The sequence below is a fragment of the Anopheles gambiae genome, chromosome 3, assembly GCF_943734735.2.
Source record: "Anopheles gambiae chromosome 3, idAnoGambNW_F1_1, whole genome shotgun sequence".
In the NCBI taxonomy this organism is placed as follows: domain Eukaryota; kingdom Metazoa; phylum Arthropoda; class Insecta; order Diptera; family Culicidae; genus Anopheles; species Anopheles gambiae.
Genome location: NC_064602.1, coordinates 88207272 through 88228342, shown reverse-complemented (window position 1 = coordinate 88228342; position 21071 = coordinate 88207272). Strand labels below are relative to the sequence as shown.

Here is a 21071-nt window from a genome sequence, read left to right as displayed (position 1 = left end):
GTTTTAAGAGTGGTTCTTTTCTTTTCACTCCTTCGCTACACCGTACAACCGTACACGATAAATCATTAACTCTTCTAAGAAACTCGATCGCGCGATCCTCTTTTTCCCCCGCCGTTGAGGTTTCGGGTTGCGATTTGGCCATTTTCAGTCGGCATTTTGTGCCGGTGCGAACGACCCATTCGATCGCTCGATCGATCGATCGGTTGTGAGCTGATAATTAATTATCCTCACAGGCTGAAACCACTTCAACGAGAAGGACACGATCGTAGCGACGGAAACCATGCACGGAGCTGCACCACAGATGAAACTCATCATTGCGTGGCTAATTTTTTATTGCTTTCAGGTTCGACAGTACTTCTCCGCAATAGGCAAAAAAGTGTTATATTTCTGGCCTTTTTTTTTTGAGTTTATACTTTTTCTAGTTATCGACACACCCAAGTGTGTCCTTTCGAGGTACGTGAAAGCTGAAACATTTTAGGTGACTTTTTTGCTTCTAGCTGATCGTCGTTTGTAAAGCAGGAAGAGAAAGGCTCACCGTGATGAAACGATAATTTATGATGCAAAAAGCAAGCAGAGCGAGCGATGCATCTGTGATTCTTTTTTAAAATTAACTTGTTTCCTGGTGACACTTTCGGGATGCTGTTATGCTCCAGTAACACGCTTGCCTGTAGAATGCTAACGAGTTTTTAAGCCCAAAACCGGGAAGTTGTGCTCGAAGCCATACCAAATCGTGCTACAAAAGCTTATGCGTTGCGTATGGTTACGAGGCCCAGGGCGTCCTGAAACGGTATCGGATGTATCCTTCTACCCCGTTTCTTCGTATACCCGTTACCCTGGGTCAGCGGGAATTCTTATCCTTTCGCATTGTTCTGCGAAGGAGTTTTCGAAGTCGAAGGAAATCAGCATGATTCCAATGCTGCTGTTGCTACCCCTGCTGGAATGTGCTGCACGTGGGTAAAGAAAAGAGCATCGGACATTAATGCAGCGCACACAATTTTACAAAACCAACACAAATGTGCTTGTGGATCCGATGTGCCTCGAATAATCGGTAATAATGTCCTATTCTACTTTATATTTTATTATTTCCCGTTCGGTCCATTGTGCAATATGGCCGACCGTCCTCGGTGTCCCCGTTGTTTGCTACGCAGCCCCGGGAAAGACCGAAGCGGCGATACCAAATGTTCGGAAGGGTTTACCGAAGGGTCATCTTTTGGGCCTCTTTTTTTGCTGGCCAGCTTGCGTAACTCATTCAGGCGGAATTACAACCCTTACCGGGCCACAGCAACTGTCCCTTTGCAATCAATGGGTGAGTCCTTTTTTTTTGTTCGTTGCTCTTCTGAAGGGATAACGTGTGCAACTGGCCAGTGTGGTGGACATTCTTTCATGCTCAGTTTTTTTTTTTTTTTGGCACAAAAGGGTCAGGACACCCCACTGCGGACGCATAAGGACTGGAGCGGTCATTAGAAGAGGGATAGGCTTTATACGCATCCGTGCTGTCCGAGCAACAATGCGCAAGAGTTGCACATTTTCCTGGTGACGGGGTTGCTTGGTTTGCTCAGTTGAGCGTGCACCTTTTGGACAGTGAAGCCTCTGGACGGTTTCTGGCCATGATTTATGTACACATAGCCGATACAGGACGTAGTTTGTATGTGAGGAAACTTTTAAAATTGTTGTATTGATGACGGGTTGTCTGTATTGTGATACGATTTAGCTCTATTTTTCCAGCAAGTTTTAAAGTATACAAAGTATATGATCAGGCCTTAGGCGATTCGAATTTTTGAATTGTGCTAGAAACTGTTACGATAAAAAATAATTAATTATTCTCTCTTCTTGTTATTTTTGTGGATTGTTAAAATAGTTCATTTTTTACACTGTCTTTGAATAATTCAATTAACCTGGTATCAACACGATTCCTTTTTATCTTAATTGGAATAAAGGATAGCTTCAGATGCTTACCAATGTCGTCGAAGTTTATTTACATTTAATGTGATGAATTGAAGGGCCTTAACGAAATCCAATGCTTGTAATTTGCTTACTGTCATCATTTGATCATCGAAATCAAATTGACATCTTTACTGGTGACTTGAACAATTGTTACAATCATATGGTGACATCTTTAACGTAAGTTATTGTGCCACACTTCAGCAATGAGAACTCCAATGCTTTTTAGAGTAAGTGAACTTATTGAGTTTATGCAATCTCTTATTCTGCAAGTAATAATGATCTGTTCTAAAACCGTTTTTTTATCATACAAAACCACAGCTCCACCCTTTATTGCTTATGAATATCCAAATCGCTCATGCACGGCTGTTCGGCCACACCGGCATCGACGAAATCTTGGTATGGAATCAAATCTTCGTACGGTTCCACATCCACCATACTATCACGCACCCCTTCCACATCGCGAAAAACGCGCAACAAGTTCTCACCCGCCAGCTTGCGCAACTCTTCCCGCGTCCAGGGCGCAAAGGTGGTCCCGTTCTTATACACACCCTCGGCTAGCATATCGAACAGATCAGGGTACTTCGAGACATCGTCCAGATCATCCGGAACCTCCGTAACTCCATCAAAGTCTCCACCGAGTCCAATATGGTTCGGTCCGGTGACGCTTTTAATATAGTTTAGATGCTCTGTAACGTAAATAATTGTTAATAATCGCATTGCTTTATGTGTATCTCGTAGCAAGTAAACCTACCGATCACATTGTCAATCGACCGTCCCCCAACAAAGCCCGGATAAAAGTTCACCATTATGATGCCATTGTTCTGCACCAGCTGCTTCAGCACATCGTCTCGCACGTTGCGATGATGGTTGAAGACGGAGTACGACGACGAGTGGCTAAAGATGACGGGCGCTTTCGTGTGCTCCAGCACCTCCACCATCACCCCGTGGCTGACGTGCGACACATCGATCAGCATACCGAGCCGGTTCATCTCCCACAGCACATTCCGGCCCCAGCCCGTTACGTTGCGCAGCGTCGCTTCCGGCTGATCGTCGATCGGTGACGCATCCGCCCACGGCGTATTGCACGAGTGCGTTAGCGTCATGTACCGTACGCCGAGCTCGTAGAACATGCGCAACACCGCCAGGCGAGAATCCATCGAATGGCCACCTTCAACCGCAATCAGCGAACCGATCTTTCCCTCCCGGAACGCTTCCATAATGCCCTCGGTCGAAGTGACGTACCGCATGTACTGCGGGTACTTGCGCACCATCCGCTTGATCACGTCGATCTGTTCCAGTGTGCGTTCGACCGCATCCTTGTACTGGTTGTTGCAGCCAACGTACGCCACCCAGAACTGGGCGCCGACTTTGCCCGCCTGCAGCCGTGGAATGTCCGTGTGGCTGTTGGTGGCCGGACCCCAGACGGGATGTGCCTTCAGGTCGGCGTTCAGCTCGAACTTGTTGATCTGATTCCGCTCGTAGTTGTACAGATTCCAGGGCAAATCGTTGTGGCTGGGATGGGACAAACAGGTGGAAAAGATGTGATCATTATTGAAGGTTGGATAGGATCTCGCCACGAAGGCATACTAACCCATCAATCAATGGCACCTCGTCCAGCACTGTCCGGCCGAAAAATTGATTAACCTGTGGCGCTAAACTGTTATCGGTGTCGCTGTTCGTCGCTATTGGAACGGCAATAGCTACCGCGAGCACAGCTAACAGTATCAACACACCCATCGTTAGCGTCTTTTTGTATGCCATTACTGTAAAATTTGAAATACAGTTTATTTGAACAAGATAAAGTTTGATACAAAAAGAAAGAATTTAGTTGTTAGTGTAAAGAATTTCTTTAGAAGTCGTAAAAAAATTTATTATATATGTTCAAATATACACAAATATACAAAAATACTACACTACAATAGAATGCTAATGAAAGTTTCGCTGGTAATCATTAATTTCCAGTTACAGGGGGCATGATGACATCTTGCTTCCGTAGTTCATCATGACTAAGCAGCTTTAACACGCAACATCGATCACGTTGTTGCGAGAACATGCTTCACTTAACTAAAACACCCTTCATAACCTCAATCTATCCTATAGCATCGCTCGAAACCAGTGGTTATCACATTCTATGTCTCTCTTAATTCACTTGTACCACACTGATCACAATCAACAACTCGTTACCACTTGTCGCCTACACGCTAATTACCTTTAGCAAGACACGACATTTTACTCCTCCAGTGTCTGGACCGTCTCACGCAACTGCCCGATCACTACTAAACCCGTCCGGTAGTAGCGCGCGCGACCTGAACTCGCGGTCTCACCGTCCCACTTTCCCGTGTACTACGGTGATATGATAATGGTTGTAAAATAATTACGCCTTACCCGGCTTTACCTAACGCGAATCGGGGCTCTATCGTCATTCATCTCGTAAGAATGATAAGCCGAGAGTACCGGTGGAGAGAGATACTAAACAAAGGGTGGAGAGATATACATACCAAAGAGGGCAATTGTATTTGAAATCGATTAAGACCAGGCGTCTGTTGTAAAAGCGATTATAATGACAATCGGTTGTCGGAGTGTCTATCAAAACAGATAATGGATGAGATAGCACTTTACAGCTTCTTGCTGTTTTGTTAACCTTCTTGACGTCTTTACTTTATTTATACGTAATTATACTGACGTAATTATCAGAAACCTAGCTCTTGTGCATCTCCATATCCGTCAGGCAGGGCTGATCTGCTACATTCGCTCTCACGAACTCTTCGTACGGAATAAGATCCTCGAACGGGTCCTCTTCCACCAAACTGTCCCGGATGCGTTCGACCTCGCGGAACACACGCAGCAGATTCAATCCGGCCAACTTCTGCAGATCTTCACGCGTCCACGGCTCAAACGTTTCCCCCGTGCGCAGCACACCGTCCGCAAGCATATCGAACAGATCGGGATACTTCGAAACATCTTCCAACCCTTCCGGTGTAACGGCCACCCCGTTGTAGTCCCCACCGAGCCCGATGTGATCGACACCGGTAATGCTGCGGATGTGGTTCAGATGCTCTGGAGGAAAACAAAAAGAATTGCACATAAAATCCCCTTTCAAAAAATCCCCCTCCCGTTCGCTCCATCTTTAACTCACTGATAACGTCATCGATGGTATTTCCCCCGACGAACAGCGGATAGAAGTTGACCATGACAATGCCCCGCTTGCGGGCCAGCTCTCGCAACACATCGTCCTGCACGTTGCGATGATGCTCGAACACGGCATGGGCCGACGAGTGGCTGAAGATAACGGGTGCCCGGCTGTGCGCCAGCACGTCCCGCATCACCCCGTAGCTGACGTGCGAGATGTCGATCATCATGCCGAGCCGGTTCATCTCCCAGATCACATGCCGGCCCCAGGCGGAAAGGTTGTTCAGGGAGGGGGCCGGTACCTGGTCATCCACCGGCGATGCATCGGCCCACGGAGTGTTGCAGGAGTGCGTTAGGGTCAGGTAGCGTACACCGAGCTCGTAGAACAGCCGCAACACCGCCAGCCGGGAATCGATCGAATGGCCACCCTCCACGGCGATCAGTGAGGCAAGCTTTTTCTCCCGATACGCCTCCATAATACCGTCCGCGGAGTCGGCATACTTCAGATCGTTCGGGTACTTCCGGATGATGCGTTTGGTGACGTCGATCTGTTCCAGCGTGCGTGCGACCGCATCCTTGTACTGCGTGTCGGCACAGCGGATGTAGGCCACCCAGAACTGGGCGCCCAGTTTGCCCTGCCGCAAACGGGGCAGGTCTGTGTGGCTGGTGTTGACATTGGCCCATACGGGGTGCTGCTTAAGATTGGAGTCGAGGTTGAAGTGATTGATTAAATTCTTCTCCACCAGGTATATGCTGAAGGGCAGATCGTTATGGCTGTGAATGAAATCAGAGAGTGTTGTGGTTCAAGATCGAATCTAATTGTCACGAGAGTCAAGAGAGAGAGAGTAACATTACCCATCTATTAGTGGCACTTCATCGAGCACTTCTCGGCCGGAGAACTTGCTTGGCTTCGGTGCTTCATCGTACGAGTTGACGACAGCGATCGGTACGACGATGGCGCAGATCGTTATCACTACCGCAATCACGCAGGCGGTGAGCAGCTTTTTGTTGCTTAAAACTGTTGTATTTTTATTCATAAATCTCTAATTCTCAATTCAAAAACCTGCTTCATACTTACTTGTTTGAAAAATCATCCCGAAAAAGGATCCTTACCTCACCGACGCTAACGACCTACTGAAGTGAATGTGCTTCTGACGACTGGGGCGGATTAGATAGCACACAGCTGGCGCAAAGATACTGATGCCAGGTGCTTTTATTACCAATCGAAATGATAACGTCACACCATCATCACTGATTACACGGATCGACTATAAACAATTTTATTTCAATCTAACGCATCTTCCGAGCCATCGTCTTCGAACGGTTGCTCGTGCGAGAGTTGCCGCTTCACCAGCTCTACTTCGTCGAACACGCGCAGAAAGTTTACTCCTGCAAGCTTATTGAGTTCTTCTTCGGACCATGGTTGGAATGTTTCCCCATCGGCGTACTTTCCTTGCTGGAGGGCGTTGAACAGGTTTGGAAACATGGACACATCCTTCAACCCATCGATGGCGCCATCGAAGCTCTCAAATCCACTCCCAATTCCGATGTGATCCGATCCGATGACGTCCCTCAGGTAGTTCAGATGCTCTGCAGACAACAGAGCGCGATCGTAGTACTGATTGATAACATGAATCAATGATCTTACTCACCAAGCACATTATCGATTGTGTATCCTCCCAGAATCTCCGGGTCGAAGGTTATCATAATAAGGCCTCCCTGTGTGGCAAGCGGGATCAGTACGTCTTCCTTCACGTTCAGATGGTGCCTGTTGATAGCGTACGCCCCGGCATTGCTGAAAATGACCGGGGCCCGGCTATACCGCAGCACATCCAATGCTGCCCCGTAGCTTGCGTACGACAGATCCACGATCATACCGAGACGGTTCATTTCCCACACAACCAGGCGTCCCCAAAGGGAAAGATCCGTTCTCAGGTGGGTAGAATCGATGTCGACGATGTCAACGAGCGATGAGTCAACCCAGTTGCAGCAATTTTGTTCCGATGCCAGCGACATACATCTTACGCCGAGTGCGTGCAGTGAGCGTAACAGTCCGAGCCTCGAGTTGATCGTATGTCCGCCTTTCACAGCGATCAGGGACCTTATTTTTCCCCGCCTAATAGGATCCAGTATCTGAGTTAGGGATGTGACCCGCGAAAGATCATGGTGGTGTTTTTCGATCAAACGATTTAGTGTGTCGATTTGTTCAAACACTCTTTGTGTCGCTTCAGAGGGAGAATCGGTACAGTTTGCACCGACGTACCACATCTGGCCATATACGTGTCCAGCTCGGAGACGGATCAGATCCGTGCGGAAAGTGTTAATCTTGCTCCAAACGGGATGCCGCCGCAGGTCCCAGTTGAGGTCAAACTCTCGTAGGTTATTGTTGGTAACATTAGCTACGTTCATAATCAGTCTGTTGTGTCTTGAATTCAAAAGAACAAATTTAGAACAAAAAAAAACCAAAAAAAAAATTTACACATTTTTACTTACCCCACAAGTATTAGTTTGTCATTCCTTTCAATCCTTTCATCGGCATTCAAAACATTTCCAAAAAATATTAGGCAAGAAATTAACGCAAAAAGAAGCCCACCCCACATTAAAAGAGATGGAGAATAGTCTGCAAAGATATAACATAGAAATTGACTATTAATTTGCAAATTCAAACGGTCATATTAAATCAGAATTTTCTTTTAAAGCGAAATGTTTCATGAAACATTTCAACTCATATTTCAACACATTGGAAATTGATATTTTTACCGTTATCTTCATTGTTAGCAGTGTTTTGAACATTGTATCCACTTAATAGTAATTTAAGTAATTTAAAAAAAGTTAATTTTATCCATATAGTCAACAATCTCAAAATTAGTTGAAAAAATTTTCCACGGTTTTCGAAATTGAATGTGACATTTGATTCGAACTTGATGTTTACGTTCAATTTGACAGCCAAAACAACACGGACGGGTTTGTTTACATGTTGTGCCGTTGATTTTTTTTGGTACCAGCAAGCAACACGTTTCTTAGTGCACCGATATGGTCGATTTAAATAGTTTAACGTTAAAGTTTAACACAAAACTCGAACCAGCCTTCAGTTTACCACAATCCTGCTACATTTGGCCGAAAGCAAGTGAACGAAATCAATGGACACTGTTTCCTGGAGTGCCGGCCGAATGCCGTCTACAGAATGGTCGCCGATTGCTATGGCGCGTCTATTCGCACTTGGATCGAAATTCTACGCACCGAGAAGCTTACTTTGCCTACCAGACGGTAGAATTGGAAAGAGAAGCCCTGGCGAGCGACATCGCCAGTGAAGAAAACATCCTGGTGGAGATACGACCAATACAACCAGCGCCAGAAGACTTCCAAGCAGTGACCGTCGACGTTCTGCTGGATTGTTCGCGTCTTAAAGTGGATCTACTGCTGACGAAAGAGTGCCTGGCAGACACATTGGCCACATTTCTTAATAGAACGTTCTTCTGTAAAGGTTGTCGGATCGATTTTACCGGCTGCCTTCGTGACAGAAACATGGGAATTTGTGGTGTTTATGTGAAGGAAACACAGGGACCATCCGTGTACGGTGAAGTGGACCGGCACACGGTGATAAAAATCGACCAAATACTCTACCACCCGGCAACGCTCACACAGAAACCATTGGGAGGCATCGACGGTGTACGGGAGCAACTGGAAGCAGCCCTAACCGAAAGCCGCTCTCTGCTCCTAATCGGGCCGAGTGGATCCGGCAAGTATAGCTTGGTGAAATCGGTTATCAGTGAGAGAAATCTCCCGCTGTTTGAAATTCGCGGACTGCACTTTCTCCGATCGTTGCCCGGGGAAACGGAAGCGGAACTGCGGCAAACGTTCCTTCGATTGCGCCTCTTCCAGGAGCTCATCGAGCGGGAGAAACCCGCCATTCTGCTGGTGAAAGATATTGATACCATCTGTCCAAAGATTGGTGCGAAGAAAGGTGAAGACGTCGTCAATATCGCGCGGATCGCATCGCAGTTTGTATCGCTCGTCGATCAGTACAGGGAGTCGGCGGAGAATGTTATCATCATCGGGACAACGTCGAGCGTGGAAAGTATGGACACGCGCCTTCGCCGTCCCGGCCGGTTAGATAAGGAAATTACTCTCGGCATCCCGTCGAAGGAGCAACGGATTGATATATTACGTTGCTTTTATGCCACTGCGCGAGGTACGCTCACCGACGAACAGCTGGACCTGGTCGGACAACGAACGGCGGGCTACGTTGGGGCAGAGCTGGAGCTGCTCTACTACAATCTCGTACGGGAGATGCACAAGCAGCAACTTCCGTTCGAAGAGGCCCTCGCCGAGATACAGAAGAAGCACCGACCGAGCAATCTGCGCAATGCTACAGGCCTCGTGGGCAGAGAGGCCACGCTAAGTCTCGATTCTTTCGGCGGCATGGATGAGCTTAAAGCGCTGCTGAGACTTTGCATAGTCGAGCAGCTGGCAAACCCGGCACGCTTTCAACGGCTTGGCATTCACCCACTGCGCGGCATACTTCTGTACGGTCCGCCGGGTTGTGCGAAGACCACACTCGCCAAATGTTTGGCGGCGGAAACCGGCATGACCTTCCTGTCCCTGTCGGCGGCGCAAGTTTACTCGCCCTACGTGGGCGATGCGGAGAAGCTTATCACACGCGTGTTTAACGAAGCGCGCACGAATGCACCGGCCGTAGTGTTTTTGGATGAAATTGACTCGCTCGTCGGCAATCGTGGCACGGGCGGTATGAAGGGTGGCTCCAGTGCCGTCAATATGGGCGTCCTGTCGACACTGCTGATGGAGATGGATGGTATCGGGCAGGCGGAACAGGCGGCCAGTGCGCTCAGCGAAGATGCGAAGCGGGTAGTTGTGATTGCGGCCACCAATCGACCCGATATGGTGGACGACGCATTGCTGCGACCGGGCCGGCTGACCAAACTGATCCACGTACCGGCACCGGACGGGAAGGGACGGTTGGAAATATTGCGAAAAATAGCGACCAACGTGCCCTTTGCGGAAGACGTTCAGCTGGAGCTGGTGGCGGAACAGACGGAACGATACTCCGGCGCTGATCTGCAGAACCTTTGCACCCAGGTAATGGAAGGTGTCCTTTTATACTTGTAAGAAAAGTTGTTATAGTTTGTTTTGCACTTCTTTTAGGCGGCACTGAATGCGGCAACGGAAGATTTAAATGCAACCGTCGTTACAATGGCACACCTTCGGAGTGCGCTGCAAGACGTTCGACCATCGTTGACGAAGGAACAGATCGATTGGTATCACAGCTACGAGGCAAACCGGTTGCGATAGCAGGAATAAGTTTGTTATCCTTCTGCATACCTCCAACTGAGTAGATTTATTTTCGGACTCAGATAAAGTTAACAATCGGAAATCAATAGTCCAACGTAAATTTGATTGAAAAATGTCTCGGAATATCCGAACAGAGGAACTACAGGTAAACATTATTTATAACAATCTGCGAGCAGACCCTCCTTCGGTATGCTATTTTCACGTGAAAAGGGCATATTATCGTACGTCAAATAGTTGTCATTTGCTCACTGTATAGCAATTGTAAAAATCAAGAGTAACATTATGAGCGCCGAGTGATTAGGCATTGATTCGGTAGAATCAAGCAGGGATCGACTTTAAATGTATGTAAAATGTTAACATCTATGTTTTGCCATAGCAAAATCTTTTGAACTTAAATGTCCAAAATAGAAGCAAATTTTCTAGACATTTAAGGGCCGGTCTGGTGGTACAGTCGTCAACTCGTACGACTTAACAACATGCCCGTCATAGGTTCAAGCCCCGTATAGACCGTGTCCCCATACGTAGGACTGACTATCCTGCTATGATAACAATAAGTCACTGAAAGCCAAGCTCACTTCACCAGTGGGGCAGGCAGGCCTTGACCGACAACGGTTGTTGTGCCAATGAAGAAGAAGAATGTCTAATTATAGAGAAAATTGAATATTTATAAACACAGTGGAACGCTTTTCAGCCCGACTTATTGGGACTTCACCTTGCAAGGGCACTCGGATAATAGGGATATTTGGATCAACGATTTTCAAACCTTCAACCTTTAAACCTGATTGATAACGATTTTCAAACCTGCTTTTTGGCACTAACTTTTGTAATTAACTGTCATTTCTGAACAACACAGATGTACGGACAGCCACATTAAAGCCGGATTAAACGACGTTCCACTGTATTGCCATACATTTTTAAGAACATAAGGCTTCTGGTTTATACCGTGACCACCGTTGCCGTCAGTAGCATTATAATGTAAAATTCAAAATATTAGATAAAAAGATTATTTTCTGAATAGTTTAAAACCTCCTTCCTCCTCCTAAAATATTTCTCTCATCACCAATTTCCGATCACGAATCACGTATCAAACAAATGTCCCGCACGACCGTGTGTGTGCATGTACTGGCGGGAAATATGTTGTAAATGCAAATCGATGCATGATAAACGCTTGGAACGCAATCGCTTCCCCGATAAGATCCCCCATATCAGGAGTGGACAACCTGTCCGATGCTTACCATTCTCTTCCGTTCGATGTTCACTCGGCTGCCGTTGGATCGCCATCTGGTATCACTGTATGAGTCTGTTTGAGTTTGTTTATTTTTTGGATAGCCCAGGCGCCGGTGTGATGTCGGATGCCCTTTGTCGTGGAAATAACTTCTCCACTTTAACGACTGCTAACAGTTTGGCGGCAGCGTGTTCTATCAAGCAACAGCTTTTATCGTACTGAGCATCGAATGTGTTCGTCTAGAAGCGTACGTCCTGCGCCAGATGGTTCTATCGTTTGTGTGCGTGTTAGAAAGGTATGACCCGTTCAACATACGGTCGTGATACGGAGTCCCCAGCAGCTCCCCCATCCGTATCGATAAGAGCGCTTCCGATCGATTATCGCCTTCGGCAGTCTGCTCATCGTGAAGATAGTAAGCAAGGGTGGGGCAGAGATAGTTAAGCTCACTCTTCACCAAACGTTGTGTCATGCACTCTTGCGCACTGTGAGTTACCTTGGCTTACTTAAGTCGTTTTCTCATTCCCAATTTTAAAAGCTTAACTCTCTTGCTCTCCCAAGAGTTGGCCAAAGTTCTTTTGGAGCAGCCATCATACCTTACGTCTTGGCTACGTTCTCCTCGGGAATGTTCGGGTTTTGAAACATTCGGTGCCGTGCCATATCTTATCTAATCTTTTCTCATATGTTCCCTTTGCTTCAGGTAAGAAGACAGAAAAAAGTCTCCAACAAAACGGTACCTCTTATCAGAAAGCTATAGAAAGCGAAGCCATTCGTTACCATATTGTGCTGAATGTGTACGAAAAACGCATATTAACAAGCTGATGTTTGCGAGTTCTGATAAAACAAACTACCCGTTGACGAGGAGATAGGGCCGGCTAGCCCAAGCCCGAACGGCGTACCGATTCCGGTGAGACAGTCGTTACAAGTTCGCGAACGTGACAGGACGTGGCATCATCATCCACGCGTGCTCTAAGGGTCGATCAATACAAGGTGTGACGCAGGCATTAGATCAAAATCGGTTCGAAATACAATCAGTGGAATTCGGTGTGTTTTTACATTTTTAAACGTTAACTTCTGGATAGATCCTAATCCACAAATAACAGTGATTGAATTACTGACATATTGCGCACGGTTGCGCATACAACATTCAATCGATAAGCGGCAAGGCGAAAAGGAACCACCGATTCAACAAGGCGATTGTATTGTAATTGTACCAACCTGCCCGATAACGTCCCTGAATGATGGATTAATTGACGGGGAACTTTATTGATAGCCCCGTCGTTCTGCGCGAGAGCCGAGCGCCGATCGTAACCGCTTGGGCGTTGGTGGCCATTATTGTGCCACTCTATTGAGAAAACGCGACGAAAAATCTCAGTTCAGTTATTTGAACCTTTATTGAACCTCGACGTGGGAACAACAGTCCGAGCTGTCGGTCTGGTGGTGACGTTAGTAGCAGAAGGCGACGTGTTAGCAATATAGAATAAGGCGCTTGTTCGATTGGTCTGTGGTTTGATAAGAAGATGTTGTGAGTGTGATGGAATATTGTTTTAGGGTTGTGTTATTTTGCCTGTGCGCCAGTGTTATGATCTAAAGATTCGTTTGATATTCTTTTGAGCAGGGGTTTACGGCAATGGATTAGTGTGTAATGGCGTTGTTTCATGTTTTCTCTCTCCATCCCTTTTAGTATGATTGAATATTTGTGCATGATGCATCCGACGTCTTCTTGGAGGAGTGACTAACAGCAACGAAACGGTGTAAAGAGTGAATAACGAACGAATCAATATTTTGTGTGCGCCTGTGTTTGAATAGTATCGAACAGTGATGAGACGCAGTAATAATGGTGGTGAAGGGAATCGTGCTGCTTCTCGTCGTGTTGCTCGGTAGAGCATGGACTCTTATTCATACTGGAAGAGACGTCTACAATGACGAAAACTCCGCCTTGAGGCTTAGTGCCTTACCGTCCCAGACATTTAATGATCTGAACGAATTAGACCTACGAATTAGCCACTGTCGTTTGAAGCCATTGAATATAACCATTTCAAGATCGGTGGTGAATGTTGAAGAATGGAGTGATGAAAGGGACGATAATGTGTTCTACCACTTGGAGGTGCAATGGATACAACCAAACGCAACCGTGTCTACCGCGAACTTGACAGCCTGGTTGATGCAAAACATTGCGCTCCCTGTGCGGGATCAGTGCAGTTTACTCAAACTGAAGGCCTGCCAGAGAGATCTGCGTACACCCGTTTGTGTCTGTGGAGAATGGGAACCTCAGTGTGGTAAAATAACTGATATTGAAGTGATGGAAGTTGGAAACGATAATCCTACCTACGCCCTTACGTGGAAAGTGGAAGACCAAGCGTGTGTGCATCGGTATGAGTTGCTGGTGGGAAGTTCCGTCATTCCATTGGACATACCATTTGTTGGAATGTCAGGACTGCAGGGCGGAAAAAAGTATCGAGTGGTGCTGAAAATAATCTGCATAAATGCAGGCAAGGTGCAACATCTCCTAGAGATCTACGTAAAATCTCCAGTAAAGCAAACAACACCAAACCCTTGGAGATGTGGCCTGGAGTTCTATGTACAGCATCGCAATGGTATTGGCGAAGTGATCAATGATAATCCTAAAACATTCCAATTTTATCACATTGCTCGTCCTATCACAACGAGAAAGGTCTGTTCTAAAGAAGCAAGAAAGGAGTCCTATAAGACTAAGACTCATGGGAAGCTATCTGTTTCTGACACGAACTTCCAACCCAATAGAGTTCCGGTAGATGTTTCTACTCCACAATTGCCTCTTGATTATTTTGCCAAGACATCGCACATTGAATTACCATCAAACGCAATTCCAAAAGTGCTTTCGGCTATTCCACCTCTTTGTCCAGGTCTTCGGGCACGATCATCGTCCGGCGATGCAATCATCAAACCGCAAACCGTCGGACCCGTGCGTGATCTACGCGCAAATACCGATCTCGACCGAAGCGTCCTGCTTTCATGGAGACCGCCAAAGGAAGGTGCGGTTTGCGTCAAGGAATACCTTATCACGTGGTCCTCCGAAAGCGCAACGATCGATGCATCGAGAACAGTTTACAATGTGACTAACCTGGAGCCATGCATGACGTACGAGTTTACAGTGAATGCAATCGACCATACCAACGACAAGGGAACGCCAGAAAGCATATCTGCTACGGTGCGTGAGCTCCAACAGCTATCCCAAGTGACGGAGCTGGAACTGAACGAGGTGGAACCGCGATCACTGTCCGTCAAGTGGAAACCTCCAACGAATGGGACGTTCTGTGTCGAGTCGTACCGTGTAGTGGCATGGTATAACAATCCCGCAAACAGTGCAGATGTTACAGAAGTGTTTTCTAACACCACGACCGATCAGCACGTAACGTTTGGGGAGGTGATCGCTTGCATGTCGTACACGGTGCAAGTGATACCGATCTCCATCAGCAAACACGACGGTCTGAACGAGATCGGAACGATCAAAACGAAGGAACGAACGATCCTCTTCTACCATGTGGAGCCGATCCGTGCGATTGCGTTGAGTTCACGCAGTTTAGAGCTGTCTACGATGCTGCACAGTGAAAACAACAACAATTGTTTGTTGGTGACCGTAGCGTTCAACTGCACCAAGATGGTGGAAGGTGTACCAGTTCCCGAATCGCAGGTACTAATTGCAGTAGATTGATTTTTTCCCCCGAAACAGTGTATAGTATTTTACTTGGCCGTCTTCTACTTGGTTATAGGTCATCAAAGAGTTCGTCATTCCAAATGGCAACACTACCTTTGAAGGTATTGTAGAGCCATTGGTACCGTACTCCACGTACGAATGCAACGCAAAGATTCAGAACATTGCAGGCTGGTCCGATCCGACTCCAGCGTACACGTTTGTAACGGCCGAAGATGGTAATGCAAAATGATGATGATCCTCAGATGATCTTTTCACACTTTGGTGGTTTTCTCGCTTATCATTGTAGTGCCCGAAAGCCCAAGCGTGATTGAACTGATCGGAAAGAACCGATCGATTGGAATTATATGGAAGGCGCCTACCGTGAAGAATGGAGTTGTCGTCCGCTATCGCATACACGTCCGTATGGTCGCTCCAGAGTACCCACTGCCCAAGCTGTGCGCTCCGCTGGAAGAGTTCAACGAAACGGTGGACCTGCGGGACGAGGTGAATCCCGACGAGTCACGCAGCTGGGATGGAATCGAATTTGAGCATGTGGTTGCCAAGCTGAATCCTTACACGCTGTACCTGGTACAGGTGGCTGCGGCAACGGGGGCTGGCTTTGGGCCGTACACCGAGCCAGTGGAGGTGGTTACTCTACCCGACGTGTCGAACGTGACTGCAAGCTTTCGGATCGATAAAATCGAAGGCCCCGAGCTGAACCAGACGTACAAATCGTCGGTATGGTTTGGCTGGGACTTGCCGTGCGGTTTGAACGGTAGGCTGAAGCGATTCGTAGGTGAGATGTACGGTATCCGCGAGCAGGATCCTTCCAATCCGCACGCCCTAACCTGGGAGGTTAATGTGGGTGAGGAGGAAGAGATACTGGATGTGTATAGCTACGTGGAAGATCGCCTGAAGCCTGAGTACAACTACACGGTAGCGATACGCGTGGAAGTGGTCGCTGTGGAGGAGCTTAGTGATGAAGTGAAGGTCCAGTTCGAGTCACCGGCAGGCAGTATGTGCTGGACGTTTGCATCTGGTCAAGGAGGTTCTTTTAACCATATTTTTTTGTTTCAGTTCCGTCTATTGATCAGAAGGAGGAATGGTTCAATGTGGACGTGTTTGAAGCACCCAATCCTACCAACACGGCCCGCATAATGCTCGGCAACATCACGCTCACGTCGGACATTGGCAGCATCCGCTACATGGCACTGCTAGTTTCGGAACGGCTGTGCCAGCCCGACCCAACACCGCGTACGGACTTCATCAACAGCACTGGCGGTACGCAGTGGCCCAGCGTGCCGGATTGGTACTTGGCGAACGAAAAGCGCTGTGCGGAGCAGTACCAAACGACACCAAAGTTCTGGAATCCAATGGCTCGTGGCCAACGGGCGACGACCGATCGCGAAGCAGCAGGACTGATCGAGTACGTCATCGGGAAGGAAGATTGCGACAGGGGGCAGGAGTACTGCAATGGACCGCTGAAGCCGGGCACGGAGTATGCACTCATAGTGCGAATCTTTTCCCGCAGCGGGTACACCGACTCCGAGATGCAGGTATTCCGTACGGACTCACTGATTAAGGTCGGTTTAATTGTGAGCGCTGTATTGGCGTGTCTGGTGCTAGCATTCCTCGGTGGATTGTTTGTGGTGTGGCGCAAGCAGCGGCTGCTGCTTCCCGCACAGCAAACGCGCGGCGCTCCCACGGAAGAGCCGGCCGACATACCGGTAAAGAACTTCCCGCACCAGTACGACGAGCTGTTTCAGTCGAACCGGGAAAAGGTGTCGAAAGAGTTCCAGGCCATCAACTACTTCTCCGACTTTGCGCTGCAGGACACGGTGAGCTTCCAGAGTGCGCGCGAGAATGAGCGCAAGAATCGGTACGTCAACATCTTACCGTACGACTCGAACCGTGTACTGCTGGACAGCAATGAGGACGGCGAGGAGGGTGAGTATGGTGCGAACGACTACATCAACGCTTCGTTCATCGAGGGCTACAAGTACCAGCGGGAGTACATAGCGACACAGGGTCCCAAGCAGGAGACGTGCGCCGACTTTTGGCGGATGGTGTTGCAGTACGAGATCGAGTCGATCGTCATGCTGACGCAACCGATCGATCACGACAAGAACAAGTGCTGCCAGTACTTCCCGCGGTTCGACCAGTACACCGACTACGGGGACATTCGCGTCAAGTGCACGCAGGAGCTGAACCTATCGCTCTACTACAAGCGTCTGTTTCTGGTTTCAAAGGTATTGGAAATGGCTTGCCGATTGAAAGAATGACGCTTGGGTGACGTACTGAAATAACGCACTTTGTTGGTTTGGTTTGCAGGGAAATCTAACGAAAGCGGTGTTCCACTATCACTTCCTCGAATGGCCCGATCACAGCTGCCCGGCCAGTACGGCGGATCTGATAAAGTTTTCCAAGATTGTGCGCGCGGAGCGGAAAAGCTACGCCATCCCGCTGGTAGTGCACTGCAGTGCGGGAGTCGGCCGTACCGGCACGTTCATCGCGCTGGACATTGTGCTCCAGCGGCTGCAGCAGGAGAAGAAGATCAACGTGTACGACACGGTAAAGCAGCTGCGGCGCCAGCGCGTCAAGATGGTGCAAACGCTCGACCAGTACACCTTCCTGTACCAGTGCTGCATGGAGTACGTGTCCAAGAGCAATCGAAAAAGTAAGGAACGGAGGGGCCACAAACGTTACAAAAAACATGCGAACAAATCGCATGAACATTGCATATAATTTGAAATATTTTTTCTCTTCTTTTGCAGAGCCAAAGACGAGCAACATCGAGATCATCAGGCGGGACGAGAAAGGTAAACAGCACTACCCGGATGTGATCCTGGAGGTGGAACAGCAGCACATCGCTGTCGGGAATGGCGGCAAGCCGTTGTTTAACATAAAGTTTCCCAAATCGGTCCACGCCGGCGGCTTGGCCAATGTCAGCTTTGCTCCGAACGAAATCGAAAGTGATAAATCCGTGTGAGGCAGCTCCAGCGAGTCAGTACTGCCGCACTAGCTAGGAATTTGTGTGTGTGTGTGTTTTTTTAATGTTCTAGGTTTTTTTGATATTGTATATTTTTTTAACTTAAAATATCGATCTGTTGTATTGTTGGTTTGCACTTACTGTGGGTAATTTATAACGAATAAAGCATAACATTCGTATACAAGCTTAGGGTAGTGAGCGCAAAACATATAAGTTGTTTCAATATACCATCTAAATACTGTGGAATTGATCATTTTATATTTATTAGAATTTAGGTTCGAATCGTAACTTTGCTCGGGTTTTTTCTAAATTTTCTAAAAACGGTAATTGTAAACGCTAAGAAAGCAAAACATTCAAACTTGGCAGGGCTAGCTAAATTATTCATACCATGAGGAAAGAAAACAAACAAAAAACAAAGAAAACACACTTTCGTGATACTTTTGTGGATTGGAATTACAGGTGGGCATTTCGGTTCTTTTGAACGTGTACATGCTTTCGGTTCTTTCGTTGTTTTGCAAACAGAAAATATCTGTAAAACTACAAATTAATCTGTTGGTCTAATCTATTGATGCGTAATCCGGAGTGGAGTCGTGTATCAACTCTGACTCCAGTGCGCAAAATTGGAATCCGACTCCGGATCATTACCGGATTCGACTTCGGATCACTCCGGATCAGTCTGGAGCAGTCCGAATCAGGTCTGTTCGGATGGGTCTGGATACGAACGTACACATGTGTCGTCCAAAACAACCGAAGTCTTGCGAAATCATGAAAAAGTCTGCTCAATCGCGTTCCAGCGTCCACCCGAAGTCTACCGAACCGAACCGAATAGCTGTGTTCTTTAATCATGTGTGCGTTCAAGTAAGGCATAGAATGCGTACGATGCAGTATAACATTTTTTTCTGTTTGCCATAATATTTACCTTTTCGGTCAGATTTAAAACCCTCTTTTCCTTGTATTTCCCGTATAAATAAAAAAGAAAGGCTATTTCAAGATTGATTTCTACTTGAAAGGGAACGCAAAGTTAAGTTTTGCCGTTTTTATTGAAGAACTACAAAAAAAAAAAAGAAAGAATTTTAGGTTCATTTGTAGGTGGGCTGTTTCGGGGAGTTCGGGTCAGAATCGTTTATGTTTTGTTGTTTATGGCACCGGCTCGAGTACAATTTCTACTAATTTCGTACGGCGGTAGAAACTCGTGTCACAGATGACATTAATCGTGCGTGCGGCCCGTCGCCGTGTAGCGAGAGATCACCGATGACACAGAAGATAGACTACCATTAGAGTTGTGACGCATGCCACTGGACAGATCTGCAAACTAAACTGTTTTTGGCGATCAATGCTCAGTTATCGTGCCATCACCATACGAAGTCACAAACCTCTAACCAGCTCGAGAATGTTATAATCGACTCATACAGCACTAACCTCAAACTCCACGCCTCAGGCCACACAATGAAAATTTTTGCTCATTATTTATCTCTAACTATGCCTTCAATGTAACACAAAACATCAACGCTAGTAAAAAATCGATAATTTAAAAATAATCGCTTTTTGACGACTACAAACAGATTACACTCCACTTTTGGAAGCTGGTGTATAAAACAAGGGTGTTTAAACAACGAGACCACGACATATCAAACGAGTGATCGTACCGTTTCGTGAACATATTTCATAGTGCAGCAAAAAGGTCACCGATGTTCCGAGGGATAGTGTGGTGTGTTTTTAGTACATTTAAAGTGTATCACATTAATTCTAATCGAAAATGTGTCACCATTCTTCGTGCAATAGGTTCCTGGTCGTGGCAAACGTAGCAAGCAGTTTCGCTGAGCTTGAAATGATTTGCTCAGTCATGTGCTACATTTTTAACTTCAAAACGAAAGGAGATTCGTTTGCGTTTCAACACATTCCTGATTTTGTGCATGTGCTAAACATGGAAAATGTGCGGATGAAACACATCGATCGGTGGACCCTGGAACAACTGCCACCTTATGTAGATAAACTAAAAATAGCAGGCTCGATAAAGCTGAAAAGGATTAGTGTTCCGAATGCGTTGCGCAACCTACAAATAATGCACTCCAATTTGAGAAGGATCGATATAGCTCCCAATAGCTCATTAAACCATCTAAGTTGTTTAGCATGTGATGTGACGAAAGTTCCGCTGGACATTCGAAACGCACCACTACTAAACATGTTGAAACTGTATGAGTGTAAATTAAGTGAGATTGATTTGGCAGTGTTTTGTGACAACTCACATTTAACATATCTGTTTTTATATTTCAATACCATACGCTACATTGTGAACACGTCCAAAAGGAATTGCAGTTTCTACAATGCACTCAGCGAAATAATATTATCGAAAAATATGCTAACAACAGTGAACATGGAGCTGTTCAATGTGTTTGTCAATTTGAAACAGGTGGATTTACAAATGAATAGAATCACAACGCTATCGGGTCGGTTGGTTCTTCGTTCTTTCGAAATTCTTCCGCTGTTTACAAACCAGCTCGGCCATATTGACCTGTGTGGTTGGGATGTGCCATCAGTGAAAAAGATGTTTTTCACTGTAAACTTTCTTACGACACTGCCGAAATGCATCAACAACTGGACGAGCGTTTCACATCTCGATTTAAGCTATAATGAGTTTACCAATTTCAGTATCGAAAGTGTAGCGGGAATGAACAATTTGGAGTCAATAGACTTAGAATGCAACAAGCTAACCGAAATAATGTTGAACAGTGTGCACTTTCCTCCAAAATTAAAAGAGATTCGTATTAGTCGAAATTATCTCACATCGTTGGATTTGTCGT

At 46.7% G+C, this 21071-nt stretch overlaps 5 protein-coding genes across 12 annotated transcripts; 2 read left to right on the top strand and 3 right to left on the bottom strand.

Annotated features, from left to right (window-relative positions):
- Nucleotides 1–1949: 1949 nt before the first annotated feature.
- On the bottom strand, nt 1950–4585 carry LOC1280984 (dipeptidase 1). Its single transcript, XM_320858.5, has 5 exons — nt 4443–4585; nt 4154–4287; nt 3536–3707; nt 2696–3456; nt 1950–2630 (listed from the first exon to the last, which is right to left on the bottom strand). Exons 2-5 carry the CDS (start codon nt 4170–4172, stop codon nt 2272–2274), a joined length of 1311 nt encoding a protein of 436 aa, XP_320858.4. The 5' UTR covers nt 4173–4287; nt 4443–4585; the 3' UTR covers nt 1950–2271.
- On the bottom strand, nt 4574–6624 carry LOC4577490 (dipeptidase 1). Its single transcript, XM_552611.4, has 4 exons — nt 6152–6624; nt 5929–6091; nt 5081–5847; nt 4574–5001 (listed from the first exon to the last, which is right to left on the bottom strand). The coding sequence occupies exons 1-4, from the start codon at nt 6165–6167 to the stop codon at nt 4643–4645; spliced, it is 1305 nt and encodes a 434-aa protein (XP_552611.4). The 5' UTR covers nt 6168–6624; the 3' UTR covers nt 4574–4642.
- LOC133392844 (dipeptidase 1-like) lies at nt 6329–11868 on the bottom strand. Its single transcript, XM_061654855.1, has 4 exons — nt 11619–11868; nt 7567–7693; nt 6726–7498; nt 6329–6663 (listed from the first exon to the last, which is right to left on the bottom strand). Exons 1-4 carry the CDS (start codon nt 11662–11664, stop codon nt 6359–6361), a joined length of 1251 nt encoding a protein of 416 aa, XP_061510839.1. The 5' UTR covers nt 11665–11868; the 3' UTR covers nt 6329–6358.
- Nucleotides 8009–10743, top strand: LOC1280986 (uncharacterized). The gene is made up of 2 exons (XM_320860.5): nt 8009–10170; nt 10237–10743. The coding sequence occupies exons 1-2, from the start codon at nt 8107–8109 to the stop codon at nt 10381–10383; spliced, it is 2211 nt and encodes a 736-aa protein (XP_320860.5). The 5' UTR covers nt 8009–8106; the 3' UTR covers nt 10384–10743.
- LOC1280988 (phosphatidylinositol phosphatase PTPRQ) lies at nt 10393–18478 on the top strand. Of its 8 annotated transcripts, none has more exons than XM_061654853.1 (7): nt 10393–10528; nt 13290–15278; nt 15358–15517; nt 15589–16296; nt 16359–17530; nt 17613–17958; nt 18056–18478. In XM_061654853.1, exons 2-7 carry the CDS (start codon nt 13443–13445, stop codon nt 18268–18270), a joined length of 4437 nt encoding a protein of 1478 aa, XP_061510837.1. In that variant the 5' UTR covers nt 10393–10528; nt 13290–13442; the 3' UTR covers nt 18271–18478. The 8 variants fall into 8 exon arrangements, with proteins under 8 accessions (XP_061510837.1, XP_061510834.1, XP_061510830.1 ...); XM_061654850.1 differs by lacking the exon at nt 10393–10528 and adding an exon at nt 12373–12512; XM_061654846.1 differs by lacking the exon at nt 10393–10528 and adding an exon at nt 12430–12595.
- The last annotated feature ends 2593 nt before the right edge of the window (nt 18479–21071 follow it).